Below are 12601 nucleotides of genomic sequence, written 5' to 3' on the forward strand. Positions count from 1 at the left end.
AAATTCCTCAATCCTAGAGAAAAGACACCTACTATAAATCCAATCTGTACCCTCATGGTTTTATAAATGTCTATAAAGTCACCTCTCAATCTCCTATGCCCCAGTGAAAGAAGTCACAGCCTGTCAGCCTTCTAATTGAAACCTTCCATATCCAGCAGCATCAAGGTAAATCTCTCCTGAACCCCCTCTAGCTTGATAACAGCCTTGCTATAACTGAGCGACCAGAACTGGACACAATGCTCCAGATGTGGCCCCACCAACATCCTGTACAACTACAACATGACTTTCCAACTCATATACTTAAAGGTATGGGCAATGGAGGCAAGTGCGCTAAACACCTTTTTAACCATCCTGTCTATATGTGACACAAATGTCAAAAAATAATGTACCTGAGCCCTGAGATCCCTCTGTTCCACTGCATTACACTAGGGCCTATTATTAATTGTATAAGTCCTGCCCCTGTTTGTTGTAGCAAAATGTAATGCCTCACTTGTATCCAGACTGAGCTCCATCTACCATTTCTCAGCCCGTTAACCCATTTGAGCAAGATCCCTTTGTAATCTTAGAAAACCTTCTTCACTCCCTACGATGCCAGCAATTTTTGTGTCATCTGCAAACTTACTAATCATGCCTTCTGTATTTTCATCCAAATCACTTATATAACTGAGAAACAAAAGAGGACCCAGAACCAATTCCTGTAGGACACTGCTGGTGACAGGCCTCCAGTCTGCAAAACAACCCGCCACCATCACTGTCTGTCTCCTGCTGTTAAGCCAACTATGTATCCAATTGGCAAAACCTGAATCCCATGTGACCTAACATTCCTAATTAGAGCTGAAAATGTGTTGCTGGAAAAGCGCAGCAGGTCAGGCAGCATCCAGGGAACAGGAGAATCGACGTTTCAGGCATAAGCCCTTCTTCAGGAATGAAGAAGGGCTTATGCCCGAAACGTCGATTCTCCTGTTCCCTGGATGCTGCCTGACCTGCTGTTCTTTTCCAGCAACACATTTTCAGCTCTGATCTCCAGCATCTGCAGACCTCACTTTCTCCTCAAACATTCCTAATTAGTCTACCATGCTTTGAAGAAACTCCCTTCATAATTGTTCATACCCTCTCTCCACAGTCAGGTTCAGTATAAAAGACTGACATCTGTCATGTCTGGTCAGTCGAGGTGTTTCAGATTAATGTTTCATTAATGATACATAGCAATATATCTTGGTGTGCGGGTTGTTAAAAGGTTTGGAAACAGTTGACCAACACTTTGCCATTGAAGTGCAGGAAGGAGTGAGAATCAGTGGGGCTGGCATTTGGTCTATAGAGACTAGAATTTTCTGAATTTCTATCCGATTCTGACAGTGATGAAATCTGTCAATTCCTTTTGCAGGACATTTGAAGAGAAAGATTTACATATTGGAACTCTAACCAAACATTATGTTGCGATCACATAAAATAACTTGATAAATATTAACACCCTTTGAATATGGAAGCAGAAATATTTATATGTTCTGTATGAAGGAAAATATTTTGAACATTAATGTAAGTGGAAAGACACTGAGACACAGACCCAACCGAGAGAGAACCTATTGGTTCTGGTGAACCTACTGTGGAAAGAGTATCAGACTGGGGAGAAAAAACACACTGTTCACAGCAGAGTGTTATGCGTGTGCGGCTTCAACCTGTAGATTCACAAGGACAGCTGCAGCATGGAGAAGCCTTGGGAATGTGGAGAGTGTGGCAAGAGATTCAGATTCCAATCTGAGCTGGAAATACATCAACGCAGCCACACTGGTGAGAGACCATTTACCTGCTCAGTATGTGGGAAGGGGTTCACTGCCTCATTCAAACTTCTGGCGCATCAGCAAGTTCACAGTGATGAGAAACCTTTTAAATGTACAGTCTGTGGAAAGCACTATAAACATGCGTGGGAATTGGCATCGCATAAACTAGTTCACACCGATGAGAGACCATTCAGGTGCTCTCATTGTGGCATCAGGTTCAAGCACTCATCTCACCTGCGGGGACACCAGCGAGTTCACACTGTGAACAGGCCATTCATCTGCTCGGAGTGTGGGATGCGATTCACTCAGTCATCCCACCTACTGAAACACCAGCAAGTTCACACTAAGGAGAGACCCTACACATGTTCAGATTGTGAGAAGAGCTTTAAAAGCAGCAATGATCTTCGGGTACATCAACGAATACACACTGGGGAGAGACCATTTATCTGCTCAGTGTGTGGCAAGGGATTTACTCAGTCTACTCACCTCCTAAAGCACCAGCGAATTCACAGCGAAGAGAGGCCTTTTAAGTGCCCAGACTGTGGACAACAATATAAAAGTGCATGGATACTGACAGTGCACCAACGTGTTCATACCGATGAGAGACCATTCAGGTGCTCTCACTGTGGGACTGGGTTCAAGCGTTCATCTGAACTCACTGCACACCAGCGACTTCACACTGGGGAGAGGCCATTTGTCTGCTTAGTGTGTGGGAAGGGATTCACTCAGTCGACGCACCTACTCACCCACCAGCGAGTACACACGACAGAAAAACCTTTTAAATGTTCGGACTGTGAGAAGAGCTTTAAAAGCAGCAATGGCCTTCAGTTACATCAGCGAATTCACACTGGGGAGAGGCCATTCGTCTGCTCAGTTTGTGGGAAGGGATTTACTCAGTCCACCCATCTGCTGACACACCAGCGGGTTCACAGTGATGAGAGACCTTTCAAATGCCCAGACTGTGAGAAGAGCTTCAAAAGCAGCAATGATCTTCAGGTGCACCAGCGAATTCACACTGGGGAGAGACCATTCATCTGCACGTTGTGTGGGAAGGGATTCATTCAGTCAACCCATCTGCTGACACACCAGCGGGTTCACAGTGAAGAGAGACCTTTCAAATGCCCAGACTGTCGGAAGCAGTATAAAAGTGCATGGGAACTGACAGTCCACCAACGTGTTCATACTGGTGAGAAACCATTCACATGCTCTCACTGTGGGACTGGGTTCAGCAGATCATCTCACCTGCTAAGACACCAGCGACTTCACACTGGGGAGAAACCATTCAGCTGCTCCGAGTGTGGGAGGAAATTTTCTTGTTCATCCAACCTGCAATCACACAAGAGCGTTCATGTTGTTGTGAGACCGTTTAAATGTTCTCAGTGTGAGAAGAATTTTAAAAACAAACAGACTTTGCTGAGACATCAGCGAGTTCATACCGAAGAGAGACCTTTTAAATGCCCAGACTGTGGGAAATGCTTTAAAATGGCCAGGGACCTGATGTCTCATCAACGTGTTCACACCGAAGAGAAACCATTCCAGTGTTCTCACTGCGGGACTGGGTTCAAGCGGTCATCTGACCTGGTGAGACACCAGCGAGTTCACAGTCTGTAGGGTTTGAATAATTAGGAATTCACCTTTCTACTTTGGATTCAGAATATTTCTGAAATAAAACATGAGCAAAACCAATGTAGTGTACAAAATCCCATGCAAGGACTGCACAAAACACTATATAGGACAAACAGGAAGACAGCTAACAGTCCGCATCCATGAACACCAACTAGCCACGAAACGACACGACCAGCTATCCTTAGTAGCCACACACTCAGATGACAAGCAACATGAGTTCGACTGGGACAACACTACTATTATAGGACAAGCCAAACAGAGAACAGCCAGGGAATTCCTAGAGGCATGGCACTCATCCACAGATTCAATCAATAAGCACATCGACCTGGACCCAATATACCGGCCACTGCAGCGGACAGCTGGAACTGACAACCGCAAGCGGCAGAGACAAACCACTATAAATGCCGGAGGAAAGATCACAGAAGCGCTTCACAGCAGGCTCCCAAGCACTGAGGATGTCACCTAGACAGGGGACGAAACGTCTGCAACACAAATTCCCAGCTCGGCAAACAGAACCACAACAAACTAGAAAAGGTACTAAGGTAGAAGCACCCTGGGAGCTTATTGCAGCTAAAAACTAACAAATATGTAAAATGTTGTGAAAGCGTTTACAGGGACATGTGTGAGTTAAATGACAACAGGGCGTAGCGGTCTTGAGATTCGAGGAAAACAAGAACAATGAATACACAGACCATATGTGGATCAGTGAGATGAGAATCACTCAAATAGGCTGTGACTGGCCAGAGGAAAATGTTCATTCAATAAGAACCAGGGTAAAAGACAGCCTGTTCAGGTACAGCTGTGCAGTGAAGAGGAACCAAAGTTCCTGATTTCTCCTTTCTTAAATATCAAAGCATGTTCTTATTGTATCATTGAATCATGGTGGATATTGTGTACAAGTCAATCTCCATGTTTACAAAGGAATCAACTGGTCCTCACATTTTACGATATCAATAAATAGAGATATGCCAAGATGTTTATTTATAGAATTGTATTCCTCTGGAACCAGGACAGCAAACTGCAGCCTGATGTTCAGAATTGATCCTGAACCTGGGATATCAGAGCCACATAGGTAGAGCATAATTACCGGATGCCTTTCATTCACAATCATAAGGTGTAGGAGCAGAAATTAGGCCATTCAGCCCATCAAGTCTGCTTCGCAATTCAATCATGACTGATATGTTTCTCATAGAGTCCTTCGGCATGGATACAGGCCCTTTCGCCCAAACTGGGCCATGCCGACCAAAATGTCCATCCATGCAAGCCCACTTTCCCTGTACTTGGTACATATCTCAACCCCATTTTTCCTCTTTCTCCCTGTAATCTTAATCCCCTTGACAATCGAGACCTATCTATTTCCATCTTAAATATACTCAATGACCTGGCCTCCACAGGCTGTTGTGGCAATGAATTCTATAGATTCACCACTCTCTCTTTTTGACAATGTTTCTGCTCATCTCCATTCTAAAAGGCCTTTTTTTGACTCTAACATTGTGCCCTTGGGTCCTAGTCTCTCCTACCAATGGAAACATCTTCCCAACTTCCACTCTGTCAAGACCATTCAGTATTTTGTAAGTTTCAGTTAGATTCCCCCCCTCATCCTTCTGAACTCCATTGAGTATGCACCCTGTGTCCTCAAATGTTCATCATATGTACAGTTTTTCATGCCTGGGACCATTCTTGTCGAATCCTCTGAACTCATGCCAGGGCCAGTGCATCCTTCCTGAGGTATGGGGCTCAAAACTGCACATAGCATTCTAAATGTGGTCTGACCAAATCCTTAGAGAGCCTCCCTGCTTTCATATTCAGGTCCTCTCAAAATAAATGCCAACGTTGCATTTGTCTTCCTAACTACTGACTCAACCTGTGAGTTTATCTTGAGAGAATGCTGGATTAGAACTCCCAAGTCTTTTTGTGATTCAAGTTTCTGAATTTTCTTCCCATTTAGAAAATAGTCCATGCCTCTATTCTTCCTATCAAAGTGCATTACCTCATACTTTGCCACATTGTACTCCATCTGCCAGTTGTTTGCCCACTGTCCTAACTAGTACACATCCTTCTGCAGCTTCCTTGCCTCCTCAGTACTATCTGTCCCTCTACCTATCTATGTATCATCTGCAAACTTAGCCAGAATTTCCTCTGTTCCTGCATCTATATCATTAATGGATAAAATCAAAATTGACAGTGCCTTTAGCTGCCTGGACCCTAAGGTCTGATATTTCCTGTTTGAACCTCTCCACTTTTCCACTTCACTTTCCTCCTTTCCTACATTATTTTAATCCATCTTTTTGGACAAGATTTTGGTCTTCTGAACAACTATGTCCTTAGTAATCTATGAAACTGCTTGGAACACGTTATGTGAAAATCTCTATAAATTTAAGTAGTTCTTCAGTAAGACCCAATGAATGACTGAGTTTTTAAAAAAATTATTCCTTTTGTGGGATATGGGCATCGCTGGCTAGCCAGAATTTATTGCCTGTCCCTAGTTGCCTTTGAGAACTTTGTGGGGAGCTGCCTTCTTGAATCGCTGCAGTCCACCTGCTGTGGGTTGACCCACAAATGCCATTACAGAGGGAATTTTAGGATTTTGACCGAGTGACAGTGAAGGATTAAGCAATATATTTCCAAGTCCGGACAGTGACTGGCTTGGAGGGGAACTTGAGGATGGTTGTGTTCTTTTATATCTGCTGCCTTTGTCCTGCTAGATGGAAGTGGTCATTACTTTGGAAAATGCTGTCTGAGGATGTTTTGTGAATTTCTGCAGTGCATCTTGTAAATAGTACACACTGCTGCTACTGAGTGTCAGTGGTGGACAGAGTGAATGCTTGTGGATGCAGTGCCAATCAAGCAGAGTGCTTTGTTCTGCATGGTGTCAAGCTTGTTGAGTGTTGTTGGGGCTCCACTCATCCAGGCAAGAGGGGAGTATTCCATCACACTCCTGACTTGTGCCTTGTTGATAGTGAGCTGAATTTGGGGAGTCACAAGGTATTCCTAGCCTCTCACCTGCTCTTGTAGCTACTGTGTTTATGTATTGAGTGCAGTTGAGTTTCTGATTAGTGATAACTCCCAGAATGTTGCTAGTGGGCGATTCAGTGATGGTAACACCATTGAATATCCAGTGTAAGTGGTTAGATTGTCTCTTGTTGGTGATGGTCATAGCCTGGCATTTGTGTGGCACGAATGTTACTTGCCAGTTGTCTGCCCAAGCCAGGATATTGTCCAGATCTTGTTGGGTTTATACACAGACTGTTTCACTGTCTGAAGAGTTGCGAATGGTACTGAACATGGTGCACCCATGGGCGAACATCCCCACTTCTGACTTTATGACAGAGGGAAGGTCATTGATGAAGCAACTGAAGGTGGTTGGGCCTAGGACTCGACCCTGAGGAACTCTTGTACAGATGTCCGGAGCTGTGATGACTGACCTCCAACAACCACACGACCATATTCTTACATGTCAGGTATGACTCGAAACACTGGAAAGTTTGCCCTCTGATACCCATCGGTTCCAGTTTCGCTAGAGCTCCTTGATGGCAAGGGCTGTCATTGTCACCTCACCTCTGGAAGTCTGCTCTTCTAACCATGTTTGAACCATTGCTGAAATGAGGTCAGGGGCTGAGTGGCCCTGGCAGTGTCACTGAGCAGGTTCTACTTGATAGCAATGTTGATGACACCTTCCATCACTGTATTGATGGTCAAGAGTAGACTGATGGGATGGGAGTTGGCCAAGCTGGATTTGTCCTGCATTTTATGTACAGGACACATTTGGGTAATGTTTCACATTGTTGGGTAGATGTAACTGTGCTGGAACAGCTTGGCGAGGGATGCAGCAAGTTCTACAGCACAAGTCTTCAGTGCTATTGCTGGAATGCTATCTTGGCCCATAGCCTTTGCAGTATCCAGTGCCTACGACTGTTTCTTGCTATCATGTGGAGTGAATCAAATTGGCTAAAGACTGGGGTATCTGTAATGCTCAGGAACACTGGAGGAGGCCGAGATGGATCATCCACTCGGCACTTCCAGCTGAAGATTGCTGCAAAAGCTTCAACCTTATCTTTTGCACTGATGCAATGGGCTTATCCATCACTGAGGATGAAGTTACGTGTGGAGCCTTCTCCTCCACTGAGTTGTTTAATCGTCCACCACCATTCATGACTGGATGTGGCAGGACTGTAGAGCTTAGATCTGTTGCTTTGGTTGTGGGATTGCTTAGCTCTTTCTATCACTTGCTGCTTTATTTGGCATGCAGTATTTCTGTTTGGTGACTTCACCAGATTGACACCTCTTCCTGCACTCTCCATTGAACCAGGGTTGAATCCATGGCTTGAGTGGGAGACTTGACATTACAGATTGTGCTCTGTTGTTGATGGTCAACAGTGCCTCATGGATGTCCAGTCTTAAGCTGCTCAATCTGTACAAAGTCTGTCCCAATTAGCACAGTGATAGTGCCATACAACATGATGGAGATTATTCTCAGCTTGGAGGTGGGTTTTTGTCTCCACAAGGACTGTGTGATGGTTGTTGTTATCGATACTATTGTGGACAGTTACATCTGCAGCTGCAGAGTGGTAAGGGTGAAGTCATGTATGCTTTTCCCTCTTGTTGGTTCCTTCACCACAGAACCAGTCTAGCAGCTATGTCCCTTGGGACCTGACCAGCCCAATCAGTAGTACTGCTGCTGAGCCACTCTTGGTGGTGGAAGTTGAAATTTCTCACACAGAGTACATTTTGTGCCCTTGCCTTTATCAATTCTTCCTCTGAGTGTTCAACATGGAGTAGTATTGATTCATCAGTTGAGGGAGAGCAGTGCATGGTAATCAGCAGGCGGGTTCCTTGCCCATGTTTAACCTGAAGCCATGTGACTTCATGGGGTCCAGTGTCAATGTTGATGATTCCCAGAGCAACTCTGTCCCATCTGTACATCACTCTGTTGGGTCTGTCCTGCCAGTTTGACAGGACATATCATGGGGTGGTGTCTGGGACATAGTAAGGTCTGGTTCCGTAAGTATGATTACATCAGGCTGTTGCTTGACTAGTCTGTGAGATAGCTCACCCACAGTTTTGGCACTAGCCCCAGAAGTTAGTGACGAGGACTTTGCAAGATTGGCAGCTTCTTCCACCATTGTCTTTTCCGGTGCCCAGGTCGATGCCAGGTGGTCTGTCCAGTTTCATTTCTGTGAGACCGTGTAGTGGTTGGAACAACTGAATGGCTTGCTAAGCTATTTCATAGGGCAATTGCGAGTAAGCCATGTTGCTGTGGGTGTAGACTCATGTGTAAGCCAGACCAGGTAAGGATGACAGACTTCCTTTCCTGACGGACATTAGTGAAGCAGATGGGTTTTTTTTCCTGACAATCAACAGTGGATTCATGGTCATCATTGGACACCTAATTTTAGTTTTATTTTATTGTGTTCAAATTCCAACATTGGCTGTGGTGGCATTCAAACGTGAGTCTCCAGAACATTATCTGGGTGTCCTGGATGAATAGTTTAGTGATAATAGCACTAGGCCATCCCCTTCCATATCTGAATGAGTGAGTGTGTGTGAATGTAGCTCAGATAGACATAGCTTTTATCATAGCACAGTGAAATCTGATTGCTGACTGACTGAGTCTTTCAGTGTAAATCAGACAGTCACAGCTTGTGAGAAAAGACCCGAGGAGGAGGCAGCTCTGAACTAATGACCCAAATTTCTGCTCTCCAAATGGTGGAAATGGTGATTCTTTTGCAATCATTTGACATTAATAACAAAATAAATGAAAGATGTTTTTTAATATGTGTACTGTTTTACGACGTATAATCAAAATTGTACTCCTCCCCAGCTGGCAATCATTTGTGTGTGTGTGTGTGATTTTTGTTTTATCATTTATGTTTTTTTTTTCAAGTTAAAGCTGTATTTTTTTTTATCTTGTAATTGTTCGAAACCTGTGATTGTGCTTAGGTTCAATCCAAAGTCACCAATTATCATTGCTCACTGATGAATTATCATCTTATGATCTATTAAAAGTGATCTTTTCTGTGTTTCACATGTACAGCTGTTGCTTTGATTGAATATTAGTTACACCCCTTGATGTTTCCCTGAAAGTTGTTCTTCCACTGTTTTAAAAGTAATTCTTATATTTTATTGTTCACGATTGCTTTTAAGGTACACGCTTGGACATGACCTTGCGTGAGGTGATCAATGAATTGGAGTGAGAGTGTGATGGTCAGGTAACATGGGAAACATCAACAAGGATACGCAACAGCTGAAATCTGTTCAGCATAGACTTTATCAAGACTGTGAGGACTAACAACTCTTGCTTTGTTCAGATCTTTAATTGGGAGAGAATGTAGCCAAGATCTTGAAAGACTGGGCTGGAATCATAGATTCAGCTTTTTGGGTACACTGTTTTCAACATTCACCGCTGTAGCTGAGGGTGTCCAGTCAATCACTGAATACTGGAGATAGAGGGACATCAACAGAGTGACAGACCATTAAGTAACCTCCCAAGCCCTGCCACAACCCCCTACCCGTGTGAGGTTTTTGAAGACGGAGGATATAATTACCAAGAGTTCTTTAGTCCTCAGCCTGGGTCACCACCGTTAAGATTGGCAGGGATACAATCTGGAGTGTGTGACTGGAAACTAGTTTGGAGACCCATAGCCGAGTCAGAAATGTATCTCAAGTTGAACCATGACACGAAGTCTGCAAAAAGTCTAGCTCAGTTTTGGACACTTGCCAAGGAAAGTGACAGAGCCAGGAGTGAATTAAAATATTGTCTTCAACCTTTTCAGTACATATCCAGCAGGGGATGTGTAGAAGTATCAGAGAACACCACCATTCAATAATAGTACAGAGTTGTGAAGAAGTAGTGATGATATAGAGCTAGGAGCTTTCAGTGGCATGTGACAACATACATTATTTTCAAATAATGTCATTGTAAGCAAAAGTTGATAAGAAATAAGAGGAGGCCAAGACTGGGTTCTTTTGCAACACCAAAAGTAACAGTGGGAATGTGAGGGGTAGATGTTGCCAATGGGACCTGGTTCTTATGGGCTGGAGAAGAATGGAAACAGGAGAGTGTAGTCCTCTACCCCCAGCTATGTGACAGTGGAGAAGTAGTGGAGCAGAATGATGTGCTCAACCTTATCCAAAGGCTGCAAAGCTTGAAAAGAGACAGTGTATGTAAGTCACAGTCACACAGGATGTTATTTGTGGCTTTGATAAAATGGCATAAATTTGATGGGAGGTTTACAAATCTGGAGTTTTTGGAAAGATATGTGACATGATGTTGGACATTGGAAGGGAGAGGGAGGTTAGACACAAAACAGTTATTTGCAAAAGCTGTGAGGTCTAGGTTTGTTTATTGAGAAAGTGATGGTTGTAGATTTAAAGAGGAATACGACAGCCCCTAAATTGAGGCGAGTCATAGAATCATGCAGTTACACAGTATTGAAACAGACCCTTCGGTGCAATTTGTTTCTGCCAACCAAGTATCCTAAGCTGATGTAGTTCTATTTGCCAGCATTTGGCCCATATCCCTCTTAAAGTTTCCTGTTCATGTACGCATCTAGATGCTTTTTAAATGTTATAATTGTGCCTGTATCTGTCACCTGCTCTGTCAGCACATTCCGTACAGCACCACCAGTTGCTTCTCGGCTCCCTTTTAAATCATTCCCTTCTCACCTTAAACCTACTCTTTCAAGTTTGTACTCCTCTGCTCTGCGAAAAAGACCTTGACTACACACCCTATCCATGCCCCTCATGATTTTATACATCCCTTCAAAGTCACCCCTCAGCTTCTGACACACCGAGGATATAACCTCAGCCTATTCAGCCTCTCCCTGCAGCTCAAACATGGTTACGTCCTTGTTTAAAAAAAAAAAATTCTGAATGCAAAGTTCAACATCTTTCCTATAGCATGGAGATCAGAATTGAACACCGATTCCAAACATGGCCCCACCACTGTTCTGTACAGCCACAACATGACGTTCCAACTCCTATACTCAATGCACTGAGCAATGAAGGCAAGCATGCCACCTCCTTCTTCAATGCCCTGACTCGCAAAAACTGTGCTTTCAAGGAACCATGCACCCACATGCCCAGGTTTCTGCTCAGCATTACTCACCAGGGCTTTAATACAAACTCTGCAAATCCTGCCCTGGTTTGCCTTCCCAAACTGCAAAACCTCACCTTTATCTAATTAAACTCCAAGTGTCACTCCTCAGCCCATTGGTTCACATGATCAAGGTCCCATTTATACTGTGAGATAACCTTCTTCATTTACACAAAACAATTTTGGTGTCATCTACAAACTTACTAAAAAAAAAATCCTCTACCCAGTTGCAAATGAAAGTAAAGCAGCCCTTAAAATGATCCATCTATCACTACTGTGACAGTGACAGCATAGGGGTTAACTTAAAAGTCCCCTGTCTCCCCAATGTAGAGTAGACTACATGAGACTAATGGACATAATAGATGAAGTGTTGGATGTATTCTGTCCGTTGCTGTCAAAGTATCACCTCTACATTTGGGAGACAGCATGCCAACTTGCAGAATGTTTAAGAGAACATCTCTGGGGCACACTCAGGAAACAACCCCAATGGACTATGGCCGATCACTTCAATTCCCTCTCCCACTCCGTCAAGGACATGCAAGTCCTGTGTCTCCTCCACTGCTAAATCCTACCCACCTGATGACTGAAGGAAGAGCACCTCATGTTCTGCCTTGGGACCCTCCAACCACAAGCAATCAATATCGATTTCACCAGTTCCTTCATCTCCCTTCACCCCACGTTATCCCAGATCCATCCCTTCAATTTGGCACTGTCCTACTTGTCCATCTTCCTTCCCACCTATCTGCTTCACTCCGACCTTTCACCAGCAACCCCCACCTTCATCCACCTATCACATTCCTAGCTAACTTCCCCCCCCAGCCCTACCCCCTCCTATTTATGTCTCAGCCCCCTTGCCCACTCCCACTCACATTCCTGATGAAGAGCTTATGCTCGGAATTTTTACTCTCCTGCTCCTCCGATGCTGCCTGACTGACTGTGTTTTTCCAGCACCACACTTTTTGACTCCATCTTGTCCCCACCCCACTCAATTACACATGATTCACTAGCAGGTTAATAATCTGTCCATCGTAGCTCTGAATAAGGACTCAACCTCTACATGTGACTTAAATAAATATTTCCATAAATAAACTATCCTCTAAAA

General features: G+C 44.0%; 1 protein-coding gene across 10 annotated transcripts in view; it reads left to right on the forward strand.

Annotated features, from left to right (window-relative positions):
• Positions 1–12601, forward strand: part of LOC122543510 (uncharacterized) — a 36879-nt gene that overhangs the window by 11171 nt on the left and 13107 nt on the right. For 2 of the 10 annotated variants that reach the window (XR_015751228.1, XR_015751229.1), the window contains exon 3: positions 1385–4197. The exons of 5 other annotated variants lie outside the window; for them this stretch is intronic. Coding sequence is in view for 1 of the 5 variants with exons in the window: in XM_043682261.2 (XP_043538196.1) it covers positions 1704–3389 (1686 nt within the window). In the remaining 4 variants the exon portion in view is untranslated. Of the gene's footprint in view, positions 1–1384; positions 9425–9548; positions 9683–12601 lie in introns of those variants that run through there. 3 more of the 10 variants (XR_015751232.1, XM_043682261.2, XR_006310066.2) reach the window with 3 other exon arrangements.

Source organism: Chiloscyllium plagiosum, unplaced genomic scaffold (assembly GCF_037043375.1).
Source record: "Chiloscyllium plagiosum isolate Xiang-an unplaced genomic scaffold, Cpla_swu_hap1 HiC_scaffold_27, whole genome shotgun sequence".
NCBI lineage: Eukaryota > Metazoa > Chordata > Chondrichthyes > Orectolobiformes > Hemiscylliidae > Chiloscyllium > Chiloscyllium plagiosum.